Source organism: Loxodonta africana, chromosome 3 (genome assembly GCF_030014295.1).
Source record: "Loxodonta africana isolate mLoxAfr1 chromosome 3, mLoxAfr1.hap2, whole genome shotgun sequence".
NCBI lineage: Eukaryota > Metazoa > Chordata > Mammalia > Proboscidea > Elephantidae > Loxodonta > Loxodonta africana.
Genome location: NC_087344.1, coordinates 144,036,635 through 144,061,177, shown reverse-complemented (window position 1 = coordinate 144,061,177; position 24,543 = coordinate 144,036,635). Strand labels below are relative to the sequence as shown.

The following is a 24,543-nucleotide window of genomic DNA, read 5'->3' as shown; positions in this document are numbered from 1 at the left end:
AGGAAGTGGAGGACCTGTCTCAAAGGTTCCGATTTTCTAAGGAGAGAGGTCTGCGTTCCGAAGAGGCTCTTTGCACGGCTGGGGAGGAATCCGGCTCCCATTCAACCCCCGACACACGAGGTGCCTCCCAGAAATAGGGCTAGCCCTGTTCACCTCTCTTGCTCACGTCTGTCCATTTGTTTTTCATCTCATGTCATGGAAACATCCCATAGTGGTTACTAAAGATCTGTCTCTTTTTACGATTTCCTGACAATTTATTAAATTGTTTTACTAAAACCAGAATTGGGGGCGTGTCGCATTCACATTTGACATTCTACTCTATGTATTTTAGTGATTCTCAAAAAATAGAAAGTACCAGGCCCGAAATGAGAAAGCGTCTCAATCAACGCGAAATTCTTAAATAAATAAAACACACCTCCGCACCATCTAAACCCAAGGATTTGGATGAGGTTTGCTTGTCAAGGTTTCTCCGGCATGGAGGAGGCGAGAGGTAGAAAAGGCGGTGACCGAAGTTGCCTCAGGACTGGAGGGGGCTCAGGGCAAAGAAGTGATGAGATTAGGGTAGGTGGGCGGCTTCTGCTTCTCTCCCTTTCTATCTGGGATGCAGAGATTGGAGCTGCAGAGGCGGTGGGACCATCCGAACCCGCAGGAAAGCCGGAGGAGACCCTACCCGCGAGGAAGCCCAGGGCACAGCCGCCCGCTAGGGGACCCCGGCCGGCTGCGACCGGCCCCGTGCGGTCCGCCCCGATCCCAGGGTGCACCGCGCCCCGCCCCCTCCCCGCTCCGCGTCCCGCCTCCCCTCGGCCCTGGCCCCCTCCTTCCCGGCTCCGGGAGGCGGGGACGCGGCGGCGGCGGCGGCAGCTTTTCCAGTCGCGTCTTTCTCACTCACTGGGGGGCCCAGCGGTGGCAGTACCTTCCCCGGCAGAGCAGTGGAACCGCGAGCCCGCCGGCCAGACAGTGGGAGGGCGAACCGACTGACTGCAGAGCCGGCGGACGGACAGACAGACAGCGGGGCAGTCAGACGGCTGGGGTCGCCTCAAGTTCCGCCATGAGCTGGGGCACGGAGCTGTGGGTGAGTGGGGGAGAGGGGCGCCCCGCGAGGACCCCGGTCCCCGAGTGGCGCGGCGCGGGCGGGGTGGCCGCCGTGGACCGTCGGCGGCAGTAGCGCGTCGTGCAGTCCTCTGCCCCGGCGCTGCGGAGGGTGGGGGTCCCGCGCCTCTTTGTGTGCAGACCCCTCTTCCTCCTCTGCCGGGCTCAGGGAGTCGGCTGCGCCGGGTTCGCGCTCCCGTCTCTGTCGCGCGGGGGGTCTGGGGTAGCTCCTGGACGGCCGGGAAGCGGCCCGCGGGCTCCCGCGTCCTCTGCGATTCGCTTGGGTCCCTTTTCCCTTCTCCGCCTTCACTTTGCCGACGACTGGCTCGGCGCGGGGCCGCGCTCCTCCGCCTTTGTATCTCCCCGCCTGGAGCGGGGGAGGGGGCCCATTGTCCCGAAGGGGCGCTGTTCGCAGGCTGGGAGGAAGCTCGCTGTGGACCCCAGCCCGGGCGAGGGTCCCCAGGGCGAGGGCGTTGCCGGCCGCGGGCGGCGCGGGGAGCCGGGAGGCGCCGCCCGCTGCCCTCGCCCCCGCCCCGGGTAGGGGGAGCCGGGCGGCTTTGTTCGGCGCCCGGCCTCCGGCCAGCAAGGCCCAGCCCACACGCCCATTTCCCCCTCCTTGTCTCCGGGCTCTGGGCTAGCCAAGGCTGGGGGACTCTGGCTGGGCCACCTGAGGCTGCAGGCTTTGGGCCGGTGGGTTGGCTTTTGGGATCTAAATTAAATTGAGTGATGGGCATACGATTTTGGCAAAAGGAGCGCACGGCTTCCCGATTGTTTTGTTTTCTCTTCCTTTTTTCTTTATTCTTACTCGTGCTCTCTCCTTTCCTTTCCCTTTCTTCACGTCTTCCTGGGGAGCTGGAGGCTCCAGACAATGCCCAGTGTCTAGCCAAGGTGTGGGTTGAGTGTAAGAGGTCGGAGAATGTGTGCCCGACGTCGCCGCGGAAGGGTAGAGATGTGGAGGGCAGGGATTTCTCAGGTGCTTTGGGGGACAGGGGGCGTGGGGGCGCTGTCCCGAGAGCGACCGGGCCTCAGCCACTCCCCTTTTTATCCCACCTGTGCATATTTTCCATGCCTTTTGTTAACGCGGATCTTGTGAAATTACTGAAGAGAAAGGGGAGAGAGAACTTTTTTTTGTATATACGTTTGCGGTTAGCGTGTGAGTGGAGGGAAATTGGCTGATTGAAGGAGAAAATGTTATTATTTTTCACATCTTACTCACAAATTCGGAATCTTACAACTGAAAGAGACCTTAGAGCTCGTTTAGTTGGACACCAGCTTAACCAGCCCAGGAACCTCTTGGAGCATTCCGGACAAGTGCTTGCCCGGTCTGCAAATACGCCACCCTAGAGAACACACCTCGGGAGCCTTGCCATTCGGTTTCTTACATAGCATTAATTGGTCTCATATTGGGGAGGTTATATATTAAATGAATTAAGGTTAAAATCTCAGGCATTATTGGCCTTTTCACGCGTTCGGCTGCTAACTGAAAGGCCGGCGGTTCGAACCCACCAAACGCTTCTCCAAGGGAGAAAGATGTCGCAGTTTGCTTCTGTAAAGATTATAGCCTTGGAAACCCTGTGGGGCAGTTCTTCTCTATCCTATATGGTTGCTGTGAGTCGGAATTCACTGGATGGCAATGGGTTTTTTTTTTGGTTTTATAGTTGATTATAGTATATCATCAATTGAAGGAAATGGGTATAGTTTTATTTCCCATTTTTATAATTAGAAAATATTTTTCTTTTTGCATAATTTAATGATCCATGTTTCAGAGGGAGCTAATTTTATCAGTTTTTAAAAAGTACACATAGGAAAAATGGAGAAATACTACCTTAGATTTTAAAATTGAAATTTTATCACATTATAGAAAAACACTTTAAAGGAAAAATAAAATATTTTAGTGAAGACTAAAATGCGTTTTTTTTTTTTTTTTTTTTTTTAAGAATATACTACGTTCAGAAGCTGTTCCAATCCCCCTCTGTCTCTTGCTGTTTGGCTGTTTACTCTCAGCCATTTAAATCGTTTCTCAGCGATTTGAAAAGTTAAACTGTAGAAGTGGTCAGATTTTATTGTTTTATGTCCTTTCAGACAGTCTGAAAAAATATTTTTAATTTTTCTCTTAAAATTTAATGCAACTCCATATTTTAAAGTTTTTAGTTTGAGGATTTCAGGGCAACCTTAGTTAAGTAATGTAGAATCAAGTAATACCAATTTGGTGTTTAAACCTTAGATAAGTAGAACTTGGTGTAGAGAACTATTGTTGGGACTAGGAGAGACCTTAGAAAAAATGGGCTTCCTGTTTCACTGTGTTCAGTTTCGAATAAAGATATTGTGCGTCCAGTGGATTGTAATATAATACAAACACCTGTACTGTGCCCTTGCCATTGAAGAATTTGAGGTCAGAAAAATTTTCTCGAAATTTTGAATTTAGAAACCTGTTCTCATATTTCATGTTAAGATTCACATTACTGTCCCGAAGCCATTTTAATTATTAAAAATAAGTCGTTAAAAAAAAATTATGGTATGTGGTTATACTCTCAAACTTAGATCTGTTTCTCGTAACATTCATTGGATTTTTATTGCTATTTTAATGCTTCTTAAGACTTAATGTTAAATTTGAGAATAAAGCGATCCGGTAGAACTGCCTTAATACTGACACAGGGGAACAGGACTAGTACCTAAGTAATAAGCTAAGTAGGTTATGGCAGACTTCTGTTGTATGGTTGTGAAGGGATATGAATTAATTGGTAATAAATTTGAGCTGTGCTTTAAGGGATTTCTACTGTTGCAAATGAGCATTTAAGTAAGGTAGTAAATATATGGTAGAGTCACAATTCTGGGTTCTGGGTAACACCAAAGAGATGACTGTTTTCATTTCTTCAGGATGCAAGGTAAGTTATAAGGTAGCATCTTAAGCATTGCTTGTTGTGTTGATTTCCAAGAATGGTTGGATCAGAAAGAGTCAAAATATGAATTAATGATTTCACAAAGCTCAGACTTTGTTGTAATTAGCTCTTTTTACCAAATAAGGAAATTAGAGATTGGAGAAGTGTTGTGCTTAGTCAATACAGTTTTCTTATAAGGAGATGGCTTTTTAGTTTTTTGAGGAGCCAAGTACAGTTCAACAGAAATTAAATCTCTGGGTTGTTGAGTGTGTGTGTGTGTGTGTGTGTGTGTGTGTACAGATGGATATGAAAAATATGGCTGAGCACATCATAGCCATATCGTGATTTATTAAAAAAATTTGCTACCCAAGGGAAAGAGTAAAATATTAGAAATTAGGACTGAGATAACTAATCTTGGAGTTAGAAGATAGGTTTAAATATGTGATTTAATTCCTAGGGATTTACAAGCCTTTTTATGCCTTTTAGTTTTCCGGACTGTGTGATTTTTAGCCCTTAGTTTTTACAGCCTGTAATTTTAAAAGCCATTGTTATTTTCGTATTATTAGCAGAGTGCATTTGACAAAGCTCAGGTATCTTTTGAGAAGATAGTGAAAAATGTGGGTGAGATGATAGAATAGATGATTTCCTAATGTAATATCTCCAGTCTTAACCTTTAATTAAATTTAAATGCTTCTTTATCTTAGTTCTCATAGCACTTTATATAGCACGGCTATTTTAACACTTACGTTTTAAGTGTACCAGATTATCGGGTAGTTGAGGTAGGGGCTGGGTTAATCTTTGTTTTTACTGACTAAAGTAATGTCTGCAGGTGATCATGCATATTTTACGTAATTGAATTAACAGCTGATTGCATTACCCAGAGTATTGATTACGGATTAGTGAATGTTTCCTGGAGGGAGACTAAAATCTCCTTTCAGACCTTCAGATTAAAGGTTCTGAAAACCTTTGTAGGTAACGATAGATGAGGTGGTCTAGGTGATAGTTCAGGAAGGGCTAAACAAGCCAAAGTCAAAATGATGATGTGAAGAGAGATAAAAGTAACTTTAATACATGGGTTAAAAAATTTTACAACTTGGGAAAGAACTGACCTAGGCAATTCATGAGTTTACTTGACTGATAGCTTGGTGACATGACTGCCAGAATAGCTGGTGAAATCTTAATAGATTTGTCTAGAACAAAGCGATTGAGTCCCATTGTAATCTGTACTGTTAGACCGTTTCTGAAACATTGACTTTAGTTTTGTTTCAGATTTTTTAGAGGACATTTGCTTACAGGTGGAAACTCCTTGTTAAAGTGAACGATACTGCTCTTTTAAAGGCCATGAAACTGCCATAGAAATTCCGTTTAGCGTAAAGAATAAAATAGTTGTTGAATGCCTATTAATATAGAAAACAGGTCATAGGTGGCTCAGTGGTAGAATTCTTGCCTTTCATGCTGGAGACCTGGGTTCAATACCTGGCTTGGATTCCTGGCTAATCTACCTAAGGTGTAGGTACCATCCGTCTGTCAGTGGGGGTTTGTGTGTTGGTATGATGCTAAACAAGTTTCAGCAGGGCTTCCAGACTATGACAGACTAGGATGAAAGTCTGCCAATCTGCTTCTGAAAATCAGCTAGCGAAAAACCCATGGGTCACAACAGTCCGATCCTGTTGTGCATAGGGTTGCCGTGAGTTGGGGGCCCACTGGTTGGCAGCTAACAACAGCAATTATAACTTAAAACACGGTGCAAGATCTGGTGAGATTTTACAAAGTTTTTAATACTGGTCCTGCCCTGAGGGAACTTGAGTCGTTTTAGGTGATACTACCTTCCTAATTCCAAAATACTCCTTTGCATTGTTATCACTGTCCACGGTGTCCTCTGTTGAACAGTATTTGTCAACCCCCTGTCCCCAGACTATGAATTCTGGATATTATCTTTATTATGAGGCTACTGCCTTATGTTATAGTTATTTCTTGTGTTTTCAAATCTTTGAAAAATAGTCATTATATAAATATTTATTTATACCTTATATTCCCTTTCGTTGATAGAAATTATCGAGCTCAGCATTGTATTACAGGTCTTGTTGCCATTAGTTAAGGAGGGTGAGAGGTTGTAAGACACCTTTTCATAATACCTTTCCGACCTGATGATAATAAGGTGGAAACTGGAGAGCTGCCTCTAACCCATGTCTCCTCTGTATTGCTACTCCCTACTCCATTTCCATCCTCCTTCCCTGCCTTTTTCTTAAAACAGTCGCTCTTTTTCCTTCCCCCAATCTATAAAATGTGGGTTTGGCTGGAAATTTAAAAACCTGTTCTGTATATTTTTTCCTGTATGTCTATTTGCAGGCAAAATATAGTAAGAAGATAGTAATGTTTTATAATTATCGAGTACCTTTTATGTGCATCTACAAGTGGTATCTTATTTAATAATCTGCAGTCTTTAAACATTTTCAGCTCCATCACAGAAACCTGTCTTGGGGAACATAATCATATATGCAGCACATTAAAAACTGGTAGGAAAAGAGGATTATACTCTGTTTTATAGGTGACAAGAACTGTTCCATATTTCAGTTCAGGCCAGGTACATCTGGTATATCAGAAGGATGTAAAAGGACTGATGTTCGTTCCGCAGATGTTTATTTTCTGCCTGCTGTAGTCTTAGCTATAGTGGTTAACTGCTACGGCTGCAAACCAAAGGGTTGGCAGTTCGAATCCGCCAGGCGCTCCTTGGAAACTTTATGGCTCAGTTTTACTCTGTCCTATAGGGTCGCTATGAGTCGGAATCAACTCGACGGCACTGGGTTTGGTTTTTTTTTTTTTTTAATAGTCTTGGCACTAGGCTAGGCCTAGTGGGTCATACCAGAACTAATCAATTAGATATCAGCCTGAGCTTCAAATAGCTCATGTAGGGAATTAAGGCTTAAGTAAGTAACCGTAAAGCACGTAGAAAGCAGTAAATGGAATTAGAGCTGTGAAGAATTACCTTTTATTCCAGACATCACAGGGAAAACTTTATGAAGGCTGTTCATTTGACCTGGGCTTTGAAAAAGTAAGGTTATGCATTAGCAGAGTTGAAGGTCAGTGCTCTAGAGAGGAATCAGTGAGAGTTCCTGAGAAGTTCCTAGAAAGCAGAGCTCATCTCTTATTCATTGCTGTATCCTCAGTTATCAGCATGCTGCCTGGCATAGAGCCTGACACTGGTATGATCTTTAATGTTTGCTGGAATGACCGGAGTATAGCGGTTAGCCTGAAAGTGGTGATGAAGGGCATTGGGACCAGGCTAAGAGCTCGTGGAGTCTGAATGCTTGATTCATGAACCTATTTTGTGTGTGTGTGTATGAGTAGTTATGTTAGCATGTAATTACCCCAATTTTCAGATCACTTAAAAATTCACAGAAGGAAACGTTAGTTTGTGTTAGTAAAAGGGATTACTTCTACCTTCCAAATGAATCCTTTGGTGGCGGGAGGGAGGAATCCCTCTGGGTTTTATGATTTTTTTTTTTAATTGTGCTTTAAGTGAGTTTCTCATGCAAAAACTTATACACACATTGATATGTAACCCTAGTTGCTCTCCCTGCAATGTGACAGCACACTCCTACTCTCCACCCTGTATTTCCTGTGTCCATTCAACCAACTCCTGTCCCCCTCTGGCTTCTTACTGTGCCTCCAGACAGGAGCTGCCCACATAGTCTCATGTGTCTACTTGAGCTAAGAAGCACGCTCCTCACCAGTATCATTTTATATTGTATAGTCCAGGCTAATCTTTGTCTGAAGAGTTGGTTTTGGGAATGATTTTAGTTTTGGGCTTACAGAAAATGCTGGGGGCCATGACCTCTGTAGTCCCTTCAGTCTCACTCAGACCATTAAGTCTGGTCTTTCTACTAGAATTTGAGGTCTGCATCCCACTTTTCTCCTGCTCCATCAGGGGTTCTCTGTTGTGTTCCCTGCCAGGGCAGTCATTAGTGGTAGCTGGGCACCATCTAGTTCTTCTGGTCTCAGGCTGATGGAGTCTCTGGTTTATGTGGCTCTTAAACCCTGGTGGCGTAGTGGTTAAGTGCTATGGCTGCTAACCAAAATGTTGGCAGTTTGAATCCACCAGGTGCTCTTTGGAAACTCTATGGGGCACTTCTACTCTGTCCTATGGGGTCGCTGTGAGTCAGAATTGACTCAGTGGCAGTGGGTTTTTTTCTTTTTTGGGGGGCTCAGATTTTCTTTGTGTTTTTGGCGTTCTTCATTTTCCTTTGCTCCAGGTGGGTTGAGAGCAATTGATACATCCTAGATGGCCGCTTGCCAGCCTTTAAGACCCCAGATGCCACTCACCAAACTGGGATGGAGAACATTTTCTAGATACACTTTGTTGGGCCAGTTGACCTAGATGTCCCCCAAAACCATGGTCCCCATACCCCCGTCCCGGCTTCTCTGTCCCTCAAAGTGTTCGGTTGTATTCAGGAAACTTCATAACTTTTGCATTAGTCCAGTTGTGCTGACTTCCCCCATATTGTGTGTTGTCCTTCCCTCACCTAAAATAATTGTGTGTACTATCTAGTGAGTGAATATCCCTCTCCCTCCCTCCCACCCTCGTAACCATCAAAGAATGTTTTTTTCTGTGTTTAAACCTTTTCTCGAGTTCTTGTAATAGTTGTCTCACAAAATTTGGCTTTTTGCAACTCACTAATTTCACTCAGCATAATGCCTTCCAGATTCCTACATGTTTTGAGATGTTTCATGAATTCATTGTTGTTCTTTATCATTGTGTAGTATTCCATTGTGTGAATATACCATCATTTGTTTATCCATTCATCCGTTGATGGGGACCTTGGTTGTTTCTATCTTTTTGCTATTGTAAACAGTGCTGCAGTGAACATGGGTGTGCATATATATCTATTCCTGTGAGGGCTCTTATTTCTCTACGATATATTCCAAGGAGTGGGATTGCTGGATCATATGGTAGTTCTGTTTCTAGCTTTTTAAGGAAGCACCAAATCGATTTCCAAAGTGGTTGTACCATTTTACATTCCCACCAGCGGTGTATAAGTGTTCCAATCCCTCTATAACCTGTCCAACATTTATTATTTTGTGTTTTTTTGGGATTAATGCCAGCCTTGTTGGGGTGAGATAGTATTTCATCGTAGTTTTGATTAGCATTTCTCTAATAGCTAATGATCTTCAGCATTTCCTCATGTATCTGTTAGCCATCTGAATGTCTTCTTTGGTGAAGTGCCTGTTCATATCCTTTGCCCATATTTATTTATTTAATCTTTAGATGAAGGTTTACAGAACAAACTAGTTTCTCATTAAACAGTTAGTACACCTATTGTTTTATGACTTTGGTTAATATCCCCACGACATGTCAATACTCTCCCCTTCTCATTCTTGGGTTCCCTGTTACCAGCTTTTCTATTCCCTTCTGCCTTCTAGTCCTTGCCCCTGAGCTGGTGTGCCCCTTTAGTCTCATTTTGTTTTATGGACCTGTCCAATCTTTGGCTGAAGGGTGGACCTCAGGAGTGATTTCATTGCTGAGGTGAAAGGGTATCTGGAGGCCGTACTCTCAGGGTTTCTCCAGTCTCCATCAGGCCAGCAAGTCTGGTTTTTCTTTTTGGGTTAGAATTTTGTTCTGTATTTTTCTCCTGTTCTGTCTGGGACCCTCTATTGTGATCCTTCTCAGAGCAGTCACTGGTGGTAGCTGGGCACCATCTAGTTGTACTGGACTCAGTCTGGTGGAGGCTGTAGTCGATGTGGTCCGTTAGTTCTTTGGATTAATGTTTCCCTTATGTCTTTAGTTTTCTTCATTCTTCCTTGCTCCCGAAGGGATGAGACCAGTGGAGTATCCTAGATGGCCGCACACAGGTTTTTAAGACCCCAGACACTACTCACCAAAGTAGAATATAGAACATTTTCTTTATAAACTACATTAAGCCAAATGAGCTAGATGTTCCCTGAGACCATGGTTCCCACAGCCCTCAGCCCACCAATTTGGTCCCTCAGAGAGTTTGGATGTGTCTATGGAGCTTCCATGACCTTGCCTTATACAAGTTGTGCTGGCTTCCCCAGTATTGTGTACTATCATACCCTTCACCAAAGTTACCACTTACCTATTGTCTGTTTAGTGTTTTTCCATCCCTACCCTGCCCCTCCCCTTCTTCATAATCATGAAAGATTGTTTCTTTTTGTGTGTAAACCTTTTTGTGAGTTTTTACAGTAATGGTCTCATACAATATTTGTCCTTTTGTGATTAATTTATTTCACTCAGTATAATGTCCTCCAGATTCATCCATGTTATAAGATGCTTCACAGATTGATGGTTGTTCTTTATCATTGTGTAATACTCTATTGTGTGTATGTACCACAGTTTGATTATCCATTCATCTCCTTTGCTCATTTTTTAATTGAGTTATTTGTCTTTTTGTTCTTGAGGTCTTGCAGTATCTTGTAGATTTTACAAATCAGATGCAGATTGGATTTGTTGTAACCAAAAATTTTTTCCCAGTCTGTACGCTGTCTTTTTTATTCTTTTGGTGAAATCTTTGGATGAGCATAAGTGTTTGAATTTTTAGGAGCTCCCAGTTACCTAGTTTCCCTTTTGGTGTTTGTGCATTGTTAGTAATGTTTTGTACACTGTTTATGCCATGTATTAGGGCTCCTAGCATTGTCCCTATTTTTTCTTCCATGATCTTTATCGTTTTAGATTTTATATGTAGGTCTTTGATCCATTTTGAGTTAGTTTTTGTGCATGGTGTGAGTTATGGGTCTTATTTCATATTTTTGCAGATGGATATCCAGTTAATGCCAGCACCATTTGTTGAAGAGACTGTCTTTTCCCCCATTTAACGGACTTTGGGCCTTTGTCAAATATCAGCTGCTCATAGATGAATGAATTTATGTCTGGGTTCTCAATTCTATTCCATTGGTCTATGTATCTGTTGTTGTACCAGCTTAGTGGTTAAGAGTTTGGCTGCTAACCAAAAGGTCAGCAGTTCAAATCTACCAGGTGATCCTTGGAAACCCTATGGGCCAGTTCTACTCTGTCCTATAAGGTTGCTATGAATCAGAATTGACTTGATGGCAATGGCTTTGGCTTTGGTTTTATAGGAAGAATAGAACCGCCCCAGAGGGTTTCCAAGGAATGGCTGGTAGATTCGAACTGCTGACCCACTGATTAACAGCTGAGTTCCTAACCACTGCGCCGCCAGGGCTCCCACCTCAATAAAGCTGTTATTAAAAAAAAGGGAAGAAAACTCTGAAAGATGGAGAGAAGGCAGAACAGCCAGGGACCTAGAGACCCAAGGAACAACACAGAGGTGAGTTCCTTGGGTTTTCTTTTTCTCTCTATATCCCAGACTGCCTACTCAAGAAGCCACCAACCTTGAAACATCAACAAATCACCTGCTTCGTATGGAAAGGGAAGAGACACTGGATACGTAAAAACAAAACAAAACCCTTTGCTGTCGAGTTGATTCCAACTCATAGCAACCCTATAGAAAAGAGTAGAACTGCCCCATAGAGTTTCCAAGGAGTGCCTGGTGGATTCCAACTGCCGACATTTTGGTTAGCAGCCACAGCACTTAACCACTACGCCACCAGGGTTTCCAAGCATTACTGAAAAAGAAGAACAAAGTGGGAGGCCTCACACTACCTGATTTTAGAAACTATTATACCATAATTCAAAGGCATCAGTTCTTCAGTTTTCCTTACTCATTGTTCAGCTTTCACATGCATATGAGGTGATTGAAAACACCATGGCTTGGGTCAAGGGCACCTTAGTCCTCAAAGTGACATCTTTTCTTTTCAACACTTTGAAGAGGACTTTTGCAGCAGATTTACCCAATGCAATGTGTCTTTTGATTTCTTGACTGCTGCTTCCATGGGCATTGATTGTGGATCCAAGTAAAATGAAATCCTTGACAACCTCAATCTTTTCTCTGTTTATCATAATGTTGCTTATTGGTCCAGTTGTAAGGATTTTTTTTTGTGTGTGTGTGTTGAGGTTAAATCCATACTGAAGGCTGTGGACTTTGATTTTCATCAGTAAGTGCTTCAAGTCCTCTTCACTTTCGGCAAGCAAAGTTTTGTCATGTGTATAACGAGGGTTGTTAATGGGTTTTCTCCAATCTTGACGCCCCATTCTTCACATAGTCCAGATTCTCAGATTATTTTCTCAGCTTACAGATTGAATAAAAATGAATAGATATGGTGAAAGGATACGAACCTGACGCACACCTTTCCTGACTTTAAACCATGTAGCATCCCCTTGTTCTGTTCGAATGACTGCCTCTTTATCCATGTATACATTCCTCGTGAGCACAGTTAAGTGTTCGGGAATTCCCGTTCTCTGCAGTGCAATTCATAATTGTTATGATCCACACAGTCACATGCCTCGGCATAGTCAGTAAAACACAAGTAAACAAACATCTTTCTGGCATTCTGTGTTTTCAGCCAGGATCCATGTGACATCAGCAGTGATATCCCTGGTTCCACATCCTTGTCTAAATCTGGCTTGAATTTCTAGTAGTTCCCTGTCGATGTATTGTTGCAGCCATTTTTGAATGATCTTCAGCAAAATTTTGCTTACATGTGATATTAATGATATTGTTTGATAATTTCCACATTTGGTTAGATCACCTTTCTTGGAAATTGGCATAAATATAGATCAGTTGGCCAGTTAGCTGTCTTCCAGATTTCTTGGCATAGACGAGTGAGCACTTCCAGCGCTGCATCTGATTGTTGAAACATCTCAGTTGGTGTTCTGTCAATTCCAGGAGCCTTTTTTTCGCCAGTGCCTTCAGTGCAGCCTGGAATTCTTCCTTCAGTACCATTGGTTCCTGATCATATGTTACCTCCTGAAATGGTTCGGCGTCGACCAATTCTTTTTGGTATAGTGGCTCTGTATATTCCTTCCATCTTTTTTTGATGCTTCCTGCATTGTTTAATATTTCCCCCCTAGAATCCTTCAGTATTGCAACTGGAGGCTTGAATTTTTTCTTAAGTTCTTTCAGCTTGAGAAATGCTGAGCGTGTTCCTCCCATTTGGTTTTCTATCTCCAGGTCTTTGCACATGATATCGTAATACTTTACTTTGTCTTTTCGAGCCACCCCTTGAAATCTTTTGTTCAGCTCTTTTACTTCATCATTTTTTTCTTTTGGTTTAGCTACTTGACGTTCAAGAGCAAGTTTCAGAGTCTTTTCTGGCATCCATTTAGGTCTTTTGCCCTTGTCTTTTTAATAACCTCTTGCTTTCTTCAAGTATGATGTCCTTGATGTCACTCTGGAACTCGTCAGGCCTTTGATCATTAGTGTTCAATGTGTCAAATCTATTCTGGAAATGGTCTCTAAATTCAGGTGGGATATACTCAGGGTCGTACTTTGGCTCTCGTGGACTTGTTCTAATTTTCTTCGGTTTGAACTTGAACTTGCATATGAGTAACTGATGGTCTGACCCGCAGTTGGCCCCTGGCCTTTCCCTCATTGGTGATACTGAGCTTTTCCATTGTCTCTTTCCACAAATGTAGTTGATTTGATTCCTGTGTATTTCATCTGGCGAGGTTCACGTGTAGAGTTGCCGTTTATGTTGGTGAAAAAAGGCATTTGCGATGAAGAAGTTGTTGGTCTCGCAAAATTCAGTCATGGAATCTCCGGCATCGTTTCTGTCACCAAGGCTGTATTTTCCAACTACTGATCCTTCTTTGTTTCCAACTTTCCCTTTCCAACCACCAGTAATTATCAGCGCCTCCTGATTGCATGTTCGATCATTTTCAGAGTGCAAAAGTTGATAAAAATCTTCAGTTTCTTCATCTTTGGCCTTTGTGGTTGGTACATAAATTTGAATAATAGTCATATTAACTGGTCTTCCCTGTAGGCATATTATCCTATCACTGACAGCGTTGTACGTCAGAATAGATCTTGAAATGTTCTTTTTGGCGATGAATGCAATGCCATTCCTCTTCAAGCTGTCATTCCTGGCATAGTAGACCATATGATTGTTTGATTCAAAATGACCAATACCAGACCATTTCAGCTCACTAATGCCTAGGATATCGATGTTTATGCGTTCTAGTTCATTTTTGACAATTTCCAATTTTCTTGATTCGTACTTCGTACATTTCATGTTCTGATTATGAATGGATGTTTGCAGCTGTTTTTTCTCATTTTGAGTCATGATACATCAGCAGGTGTATAAAATCACATCAGCAAATAGTAAAATAAAACATAAATCAAAGCTGAAATACAGATGACAGTGGTACTGTATTAAGAAGAAATTTGTGATGTTAAGAAGATACTGCATTTATATTTGATATTTCTTCCCTGGTGGCATAGTAGTTAAGTGCTACGGCTGCTAACCTAAAGGTCAGCAGTTCAGATCCACCAGGTGCTCCTTGGAAACTCTAGGGGACAGTTCTACTCTGTCCTATAGGGTTGCTATGACTCGGAATCGACTCGTTGGCAATGGGTTTTGGTATTTCTCCCCAAACTTGCCAGTCACTCTTTTATACTAAAAATGTTTGATTTTGACATTTAATTAGAGAAACATAATATCCAGGTGTATATGTTAGCTTTGCTATCATTTATTTCTTTATTTTAAATTTTCCTGGTGCTTTAAGTGAAAGTTTACAAATCAAGTTAGTCTCTCACACGAAATCTGATATACACCTTGCTACATACTCCCAATTGCTCTCCCCCTAATGAGATGAGACAGCCCACTCCCTCCCTCTACTCTCTGTTTTTGTGTCCATTTCGCCAGCTTCTAACCCCCTCTATCCTCTCATCTCCCCTCCAGGGAGGAGATGCGAACATAGTCTCAAGTGTCCACCTGATCTAGGAAGCTCACTCCTCACCAGCATCCCTCTCCAACCCGTTGTCCAGTCCAATCCCTGTCTGAAGAGTTAGCTTTGGGTATGGTTCCTGTCCTGGGCCAACAGAAGGACTAGGGGCCGTGACCACCGGGGTCCTTCTAGTCTCAGTCAGACCATTAAGTCTGGTCTTTTTATGAGAATTTAGGGTCTGCATCCCACTGCTCTCCTGCTCCCTCACGGGTTCTCTGTTGTGTTCCCTGTCAGGGCAGTCATCGGTTGTAGCTGGGCACCATCTAGCTCTTCTGGTCTCAGGCTGATGTCGTCTCTGGTTTATGTGGCCCTTTCTGTCTCTTGGGCTTGTACTTACCTTGTATCCTGGGTGTTCTTCATTCTCCTTTGATCCAGGTGGGTTGAGACCAACTGAAGTATCTTAGATGGCTGCTTGCTAGCATTTAAGACCCCAGACACCTCTCTCCAAGGTGGGATGCAGGATGTTTTCTTAATAGATTTTATTATGCCAGTGGACTTAGATGTCCCCTGAAACCATGGTCTCCAAACACCCGCTCCTGCTACTCTGGCCTTTGAAGCATTCAGTTTATTCAGGAAACTTCTTTGCTTTTGGTTTGGTCCAGTTGTGCTGACCTCACCTGTATTGTGTGTTGTCTTTATAGTTACCTACAATAGTTCTTATCTACTATCTAATTAGTGAATACCCTTCTCCCACCCTCCCTCCCTGCCCCCTTTCGTAACCATCAAAGAATATTTTCTTCTCTGTTTAAACTATTTCTTGAGTTCTTATAATAGTGGTCTTATACAATATTTGTCCTTTTGCAACTGACTAATTTCAGCATGATGCCTTCCAGATTCTTCCATGTTATAAAATGTTTCACAGATTCATCACTGTTCTTTATCAGTGCCTAGTATCCCATTGTGTGAATATACCATAATTTATTTATCCATTCATCTGTTGATGGGCACCTTGGTTGCTTCCACCTTTTGCTATTGTAAACAGTGCTGCAATAAACATGGGTTTGCATATATCTGTTTGTGTAAAGGCTCTTATTTCTCTACGATATATTCCAAGGAGTGGGATTGCTGGATTGTATGGTAGTTCTATTTCTAACTTTTTAAGGAAGCACCAAATCAATTTCCAAAGTGGTTGTACCATTTGACATTCCCACCAGCAGTGTAGAAGTGTTCCAGTCTCTCCAGAGCCTCTCCAACATTTATTGTTTTGTGTTTTTTGGATTAATGCCAGCCTTGTTGGAGTGAGATGGAATCTCATTGTAGTTTTGATTTGCGTTTCTCTAATGGCTGATGATTGTGAGCATTTCCTCATGTATCTGTTAGCTAACTGAGTGTCTTCTTTAGTGAAGTGTCTGTTCATATGTTTTGCCCATTTTTTAATTGGGTTATTTGTCTTTTTGCAGTTGAGTTTTTGCAGTATCATGTACATTTTAGAGATCAGGCACTGATTGGAAATGTCATAGCTAAAAACTTTCCCAGTCTGTAGGTAGTCTTTTTACTCTTTTGGTGACGTCTTTGGATGAGTATAGGTTTTTGATTTTTAGGAGTTCCCAGTTATCTAGTTTTTCTTCTTCATTCTTAAAAGTGTTTTGTATATACTGTTTATGCCATGTCTTAGGGCTCCTAATGTTGTCCCTATTTTTTCTTCCATGATCTTTATCATTTTAGTTTTAATATTTAGGTCTTTGATCCATTTTGAGCTCGTTTTTGTGCATGGAGTGAGGTATGGGTCTTGTTTCATTTTTTTGCAGATGGATATCCATTTATGCCAGCACCATTTGTTAAAAAGACTGTCTTTTCCCCATATAACTGTTTTGGGGCCTTTGTCACATAACAACTGCTCATATGTGGATGGATTTATGTCTGGATTCTCAATTCTGTTCCATTGGTCTATATATCTGTTGTTGTACCAGTACCAGGCTGTTTTGACTACAGTGGCAGTATAATAGGTTCTAAAATGAGGTAGAGTGAGGCCTCCCAGTTTGTTCTACTTTTTCAGTAATGGTTTACTTATCCAGGGCCTCTTTCCCTTCTATATGAAGTTGGTGATTTGTTTCTCCATCCCGTTAAAGAATGTCGTTGGAATTTGGATTAGAATTGATTTAAATGTAGAGTTGGCTTTTTGTAGAATAGATGTTTTTATAATGTTAAATCTTCCTGTTGATGAGCAAGGTATGTTTTTCCTCTTAATGTAGGTCTCTTTTGGTTTCTTGCAGAAGTGTATTGTAACTTTTTTTTGTATAAGTCTTTTACAACGCTGGTAGGTTTTATTCCTAAGTATTTTATCTTCTCGGGGGCTACTGTAAATGGTATTGATTTGGTGATTTCCTCTTCGATGTTCTTTTTGTTGGTGTAGAGGAATCCAGTTGATTTTTGTATGTTTATCTTGTATCCCGATACTCTGCTGAACTCTTTTATTAGTTTTAGTAGTTTTCTTGAGGATTCCTTAGGGTTTTCTGTGTATAAGATCATGTTATCTGCAAATAGAGATACTTCTACTTCTTCCTTGCCAATCTGGATGCCCTTTATTTCTTTATTTAGCCTAATCGCTCTGGCTAGGACCTCCAGCACAATGTTGAATAAGAGCAGTGATAAAGGGCATCCTTGTGTGGTTCCTGATCTGAAGGGGAATGCTTTCAGGCTCTCTCCATTTAGGGTGATGTTGGCTGTTGGCTTTGTATGAGTACCCTTTATTATGTTGAGGAATTTTCCTTCTGTTCCTATTTTGTTGAGAGTTTTTATCATGAATGGACGTTGAACTTTGTCTAATGCCTTTCTGCATCAATTGGTAAAATCATGTGATTCTTGTCTTTTGTTTTATTTATGTGATGGATGATATCAATAGTTGTTCCAATGTTGAGCCATCCCTGCATACCTGGTGTGAATCCCACTTGGTCATGGTGAATGATTTTTTTGATATGTTGTTGAATTCTATTGGCTTTTGTTGAGGATTTTTGCATCTAAGTTCATGAAGGATATAGGTCTGTAATTTTCTTTTCTTGTGGTGTTTTTACCTGGTTTTGGTATCAGGGATATGGTGGCTTCATAGAATGAGTTTGGTAGTATTCCATCCTTTTCTGTGCTCTGAAATACCTTTAGTGGTAGTTGTGTGAACTCTTCTCTGAAAGTTTGGTAGAACTTTGCAGTGAAGCCATCTGGGCCAGGGCTTTTTTTTGTTGGGAGTTTTTTTTTTTTTTACCTTTTCAGTCTCTTCTTTTGTTATGGGTCTGTTTAGTTGTTCTACCTCTGTGTTAGTTTGGGTGGGTAGTGTGTTTCTAAGAATTCATCCATTTCTTCTAGGTTTTCAAATTCGTTAGAGTACAATTTTTAATAGTAATCTGATACGATTCTTTGAATTTCAGTTGGGTCTGTTGTAATATTGCCGTCTCATTTTTTATTCAGGTTATTTGCCTCCTCTCTTGTTTTTCTTTTGTCAGTTTGGCCAATGGTTTATCAGTTTTGTTCAGAGAACCACCTTTTGGTCATGTTAATTCTCTCAATTTTTTTTCCTTTTTTCTATTTCATTTAGTTCTGCTCAAATTTTTATTATTTCCTTTCTTCTAGTGCCTAAAGGTTTCTTTTGTTCTCTCTTTCAATTTGTTCAAGGTGTAGGGATAATTCTTTGATTTTGGCCCTTTCTTCTTTTTAGAGGTGTGCATTTATTGATATAAATTGACCTCTGAGCACTGCTTTCGCTGTGTCTCAGAGGTTCTGATAGGAAGTGTTTTCATTCTCATTGGATTCTATTAATTTTTTATTCCATCCTTAATGTCTTCTATAATCCAGTGTTTTTTGAATAGGGTATTGTTCAGTTCACATGGGTTTGATTTGTTTTCCCTGCTTTTTCTGTTATTGATTTCCACTGTTATGGCCTTATGGTCAGAGAAGATGCTTTGTAATATTTCAGGGTTTTGGATTCTGCTAAGGCTTGCTTTATGACCTAGTATGTGGTCTATTCTAGAGAATCTTCCATGTGCACTAGAAAAGAAAGTATATCTTTTATTTTTCTGAAGATATTTTTCAGTTGGCACTGCACTTGGCTTGCTTCACTTAACTTCTGATGCCGTTATGGATGGCAGCCTTTGCTGTTGTCTAGTAAAAAGCTTTCTTATGTTTTTAGATCTCAGTAATTTCAGTTATGAAAAGCCAGGAAAGGTGGAGTGCAGGAGATATTTAAAAATAATAAAAATCGTCTATTTAATATAAAGCATGACCTTTTGAATTTTGAACTTCATTGCAGATTTTAATTTGCATAACTAAGATATTTTGGCTGTTCTAAGAGGAGTGTTGGCAATACTTATAATTATTTTTTTAGTAATGCAAGATACTAAATGGTGCAGTGATTCTTACTCATTTATATTGTAGGTGGAATGTTATTTATATCAAAGTCACATTTTTGTTTTCTGTCATTCTTAGTATTTGACTTTAATATCTAGGTCAAAAATGTAGTTGTTTTTTACTTACCGTAATTGTTTCTTAATTTAGTAAATGTTGGTCCATTCTTTTTTTTTTTTTTTTTATTAACTTTTGTTAAGCTTCAAGTGAACGTTTACAAATCCAATCAGTCTGTCACATATAAGTTTACATACATCTCACTCCCTACTCCCACTTACTCTCCCCGTCTTGAGTCAGCCCTTTCAGTCTCTCCTTTCGTGACAATTTTGCCGGCTTCCCTCTCTCTCTATCCTCCCATCCCCCCTCCAGACAAGAGTTGCCAACACAATCTCAAGTGTCCACCTGATATAATTAGCTCACTCTTCATCAGCATCTCTCTCCCACCCGCTGACCAGTCCCCTTCATGTCTGATGAGTTGTCTTCGGGGATGGTTCCTGTCCTGTGCCAACAGAAGGTCTGGGGACCATGGCCGCCGGGATTCCTCTAGTCTCAGTCAGACCATTAAGTGTGGTCTTTTTATGAGAATTTGGGGTCTGTATCCCAATGATCTCCTGCTCCCTCAGGGGTCCTCTGCTGTGCTCCCTGTCAGGGCAGTCATCAATTGTGGCCGGGCACCAACTAGTTCTGGTCTCAGGATGATGTAGGTCTCTGGTTCATGTGGCCCTTTCTGTCTCTTGGGCTCTTAGTTGTCGTGTGGCCTTGGTGTTCTTCATTGGTCCATTCTTCACATTCAACCTTTGAAAGTCCAGAAATGATTTTTTTTTTTAATACCCTTTAATTGAATAAGTGCAACAATAACTCATTTCCATCAGCCTTTGGCCAATTTGGAGATTGGAGATTCTGATTCATTAAGTTCTGGGTTAGGATCCAGGTATATGTAGGTTTTTTTTCTTTTTTTGGTATTAATTTTTGTTATATTGTGGTAACATTATAACATAAAATTGGCCAATTTAAGCATTTTAAAGTCTACAATGCCATGACATTAATTACATTCACAATACTGTACAGCCATTACCATACCACCGTCTATTTCCAGTACCTTTAGTCACCCCAAACAGAAACAGTCACTTAAGCATAACTTCCTCGTCTCTTCCCCCCGGCCCCTGGTGATCACTAACGTGCATTCTCTTGCTTATGATTTTGCGTATTCCAGATATTTCATATAATTGGAATCATAGAAAATGTGTCATTTTGTGTCTGGCTTATTTCATTTTGCCTAGTGTTTTCAAGGTTCATCCATATCATAGCATGTATAAGAATTTAATTCATTTTTATGGCTTAATAATATTCCATTGTACAGTTGCCCCTTGGTATCCAGGGATGATTGGTTCCAGGACCCCTTGTGGATACCAAAATCTTCGGACGCTGAAGCTCCTTATATAAAATGACATAGTATTTGCATAACCTACGTACATCCTCCTGTTTACTTTAGATCATCTCTAGGTTACTTATAATAGCTAATGTAGTATCAGTGCTACGTAAGTAGCTGTTATGTTGTGTTGATTAGGGAAATGACAGGATGTGAGGCGACCAATACTCAGCAACAAGTGCTGGAGAAAGACTAAGGATCTGTGAAATGGCGGGAGGCTGTAGCAGGGTGTGCCCACACATCATTCTGTTCACAGGGATTCAGCGAAGTGCTTGGCGTACTGCAAATCAGGTTTCGCTTTTTGAAACTTCGTTTTTTCCCCCGAATATTTTCGATCAAGGCTTGGTTGAATCCGTGAATGTGGAATCTGTGAATGTGGAACCTGGGGATGTGGAGGGCCGACTGTAGGTATATACTGCATACCCTTTATCCACTTATCTGTTGATGGACACTTGGGTTTTTTCAACCTTTTGGCCGTTGTGAATAATGGCTGCAGTGAATATTGGTGTACTAGTACCTGTTTAAGTCCTTGCTTTCAAGTCTATTGGGCCGGTGCCTCCAGGCACTTGTTGGTGGAGCTAAAGAGTTGTAACACTTGTCTGAGCAGGACAGAGGCCTAGAGAAGGGCCTCTGGCTGGCGTTGCGGAGAAGGAGCTCAGAGTTGTCTTGGAAGCTGTCCTGATTTAGGAAGGTGATCCTGCTCTGAAGTTGTAGCTTGTTACTTCCGTAATAAACCCCATAACTGTGAGTATGGTCTGTGAGTTCTGTGTGGCCACTGCAACAAATTATCAAACCGAGCAAAGTAGTAGTGCTAGTGCGGGGGGGAGGGGGGCTGGGGCCAGCGTCAGAAATGGTGAAGACGTTGGAGGTCACAGATGTGTCCGACCTCTGCCTCATAGGAAGCAGCTTTGTGCTGATCCCGACTCTCACCCCTCCTTGTGGATTTGTACAGCTTCCGATGGTAGATTACAAAGGCAGCAACGACAGTACAAATTCCCAAGCACTACTCTGACCATGTAATCAGAATCTCTGAGAATGAGGCCCCGGAATTCATATTTGTAATTTTGAAGACTACCCCCTGGTAATTCTGATAGTACCAAAATTTGAGAACTGTTACATAACATACTTTAAAATAAGGAGCCCTGGTGGCACAGTGGTTAAAGTGCTTGGCTGCTAACTGAAAGGGTGGTGTTTCAAAACCACCAGCTGTGCTGCGGGAGAAAAGACCTTGCGATCTGCTTCCAAAAAGATTACAGCGTGGAAGACTCTATGGGGCAGTTCTGCTTTGTCCTGCAGGGTTGCTGTGAGTTAGAATCAACACTGTGGCACGTGACAACAGCAAAATGAAAAACTTCTTTGTGTTTGGGCTGCATCACATTTCCTTTCCACTTGGATTGCATTTGGTAGTGCTACTGAAAGTGTGTCTCATTACTCTCTGGACTCAAATATTAATTATCTTGTCCCAAACTACTTGATAGTAAATAGAACTTGGATATAAACTCAGGTTTTTCTGTATTCAGAGAGCAGGGTATTGCTTTACCTAGTACCCAGTGCCTTCAAGTCTATTCCGACTCTTAGCGACCCTATAGGACAGAGTAGAACTGACGCATAGAGTTTCCAAGGAGTTCCCGGCAGATTTGAACTGCCGACCTTTTGGTTAGCAGTTGTAGCACATACCCTAAAATTAAAAAAAAATAATAAATAAAAAAACTTTGTACTTGGACTGCAACACATTCACTTAAAGCATTTTTTCAGCTCTTAATAGACTATAAACTCTAAGTGCCTGGATCTACTTTTAATTCTTCTTTGTTTCATTTACTAGTTTTTAAACCCCAGGGTTTACTTTTCACATTTGTAAAACAGGAGTAATTTTACCTACCCTCAAGGTGAGATTACATGAGCTGATATGTGAAGTACTCAACACAGTGCCTGGCACTGGTGGAAGTTACTATGCATTCATTTAACTCAACAAATGAGTGTTGAACTAGGCACTCAGGATATTGGACTTTGGATATTAGATAAGCAAAAACAGGCATGGTGGGAAGGAGAGCTATTAATGAAATAGTTACACAAAAGAATAAGTACTTTCAAAGAACAAAATTCTGTAAGGTGATAATCAGCATAAAAACCTAACCACTACTAGATTTAGGAAGATGTTACAGATGTTACTGAAAGATGGTTAGGAGCTAATAGGCAAAAGGTGTGTGTGAGAGGGCACGAGGGGGACTTCAGGCAGAGGGTGTACCCTGTGCAAAGGCCTTCAAACAGGAGGATGCACACTTCTTTCTCAAATGGAAAAAAAAGCCAGTATGGTTGGAGCAAAACAAACACAGATGAAGCTGTGCAGGTTGAGGTTGGTGAGGTAGACCGCCATTCACAGATCGCTTATTATGTTAGTTCATTTCATCTTTACAACTGCTTGTTGTTGTTGTTGTTAGGTGCTGTCGAGTTGGTTTGGATTCATAGCGACCCTATACACAACAGAACGAAACACTGTCTGGCCCTGAGCCATCCTTACAATGGCCGTTACGCTTAAGCTCATTGTTGCAGCCACTGTCAGTCCACCTTGTTGAGAGTCTTCCTCTTTTCCGCTGACGCCATACTCTGACGAGCATGATGTCCTTCTGCAGGGACTGATCCCTCCTGACAACGTGCCCAAAGTATGTGAGGCGCAGTCTCGCCATCCTTGCCTCTAAAGAGCATTCTGGTTGTACTTCTTCTAAGACAGATTTGTTCGTTCTTTTGGCAGTCCATGGTATATTCAATATTCTTTGCCAACACCACAATTCAAACGCGTCAGTTCTTCTTCGGTCTTCCTTATTCATTGTGCAGCTTTCACATGCATATGATGCAATTGAAAATACCATGGCCTGGGTCAGGCGCACCTTAGTCTTCAGGGTGACATCTTTGCTCTTCAACACTTTAGAGAGGTCCTTTGCAGCAGATTTACCCAATACAATGTGTCTTTTGATTTCTTGACTGCTGCTTCCATGGCTGTTGATTGTGGATCCAAGTAAACTGAAATCCTTGACAACTTCAATCTTTTCTCCGTTTATCATAATGTTGCTCATTGGTCCAGTCGTGAGGATTTTTGTTTTCTTTATGTTGAGGTTAAATCCATACTGAAGTGTGGTCTTTGATCTTCATTAGTAAGTGCTTCAAGTCCTCTTCACTTTCAGCAAGCAAGGTTGTGTTATCTGCATAACGTAGGTTGTTAATGAGTCTTCCTCCAATCCTGATGCCCTGTTCTTCATATAGTCCAGCTTCTTGGATTATTCGCTCAGCGTACAGATTGAATAGGTATGGTGAAAGAATACAACCCTGATGCACACCTTTCCTGACTTTAAACCAATCAGTATCCCCTTGTTTTGTCCGAACAACTGCCTCTTGATCTATGTAAAGGTTCCTCATGAGCACAATTAAGTGTTCTGGAATTCCCATTCTTCACAATGTTACCTATAATTTGTTATGATCCACACAGTTGAATGCCTTTGCATAGTCAGTAAAACACAGGTGAACATCCTTCTGGTATTCTCTGCTTTCAGCCAGGATCCATCTGACATCAGCAATGATATTCCTGGTTCCACGTCCTCTTCTGAAACTAGCCTGAATTTCTGGCAGTTCCCTGTTGATATACTGCCGCAGCTGTTTTTGAATGATCTTCAGCAAAATTTTGCTTGTGTGTGATATTAATGATATTGTCCTATAATTTCCACATTCAGTTGGATCACCTTTCTTGGGAATAGGCATAAATATGGATCTCTTCCAGTCAGTTGGCCAGGAATCTGGCTTCCGTATTTCTTGGCATAGACGAGTGAGCACCTCCAGTGCTGCATCTGTTTGTTGAAACATCTCAATTGATATTCCATCAATTCCTGGAGCCTTGTTGTTGGCTAATGCCTTCAGAGCAGCTTGGAATTCTTCCTTCAATACCGTCGGTTCCTGATCATATGCCTCCTCTTGAAATGGTTGAACATTGACTAATTCTTTTTGGT

At 41.7% G+C, this 24,543-nt stretch overlaps 1 protein-coding gene across 3 annotated transcripts in view; it reads left to right on the top strand.

The window, feature by feature from the left end:
• Positions 1-831: 831 nt before the first annotated feature.
• The window catches only part of FNBP1L (formin binding protein 1 like), a 112,265-nt gene continuing 88,553 nt past the window's right edge, over positions 832-24,543 (top strand). For all 3 annotated transcript variants that reach the window (XM_064282242.1, XM_064282241.1, XM_064282243.1), the window contains exon 1: positions 832-1,072. In XM_064282242.1, coding sequence (XP_064138312.1) covers positions 1,049-1,072 — 24 coding nt within the window. In that variant the 5' untranslated portion in view covers positions 832-1,048. The remainder of the gene's footprint in view (positions 1,073-24,543) is intronic.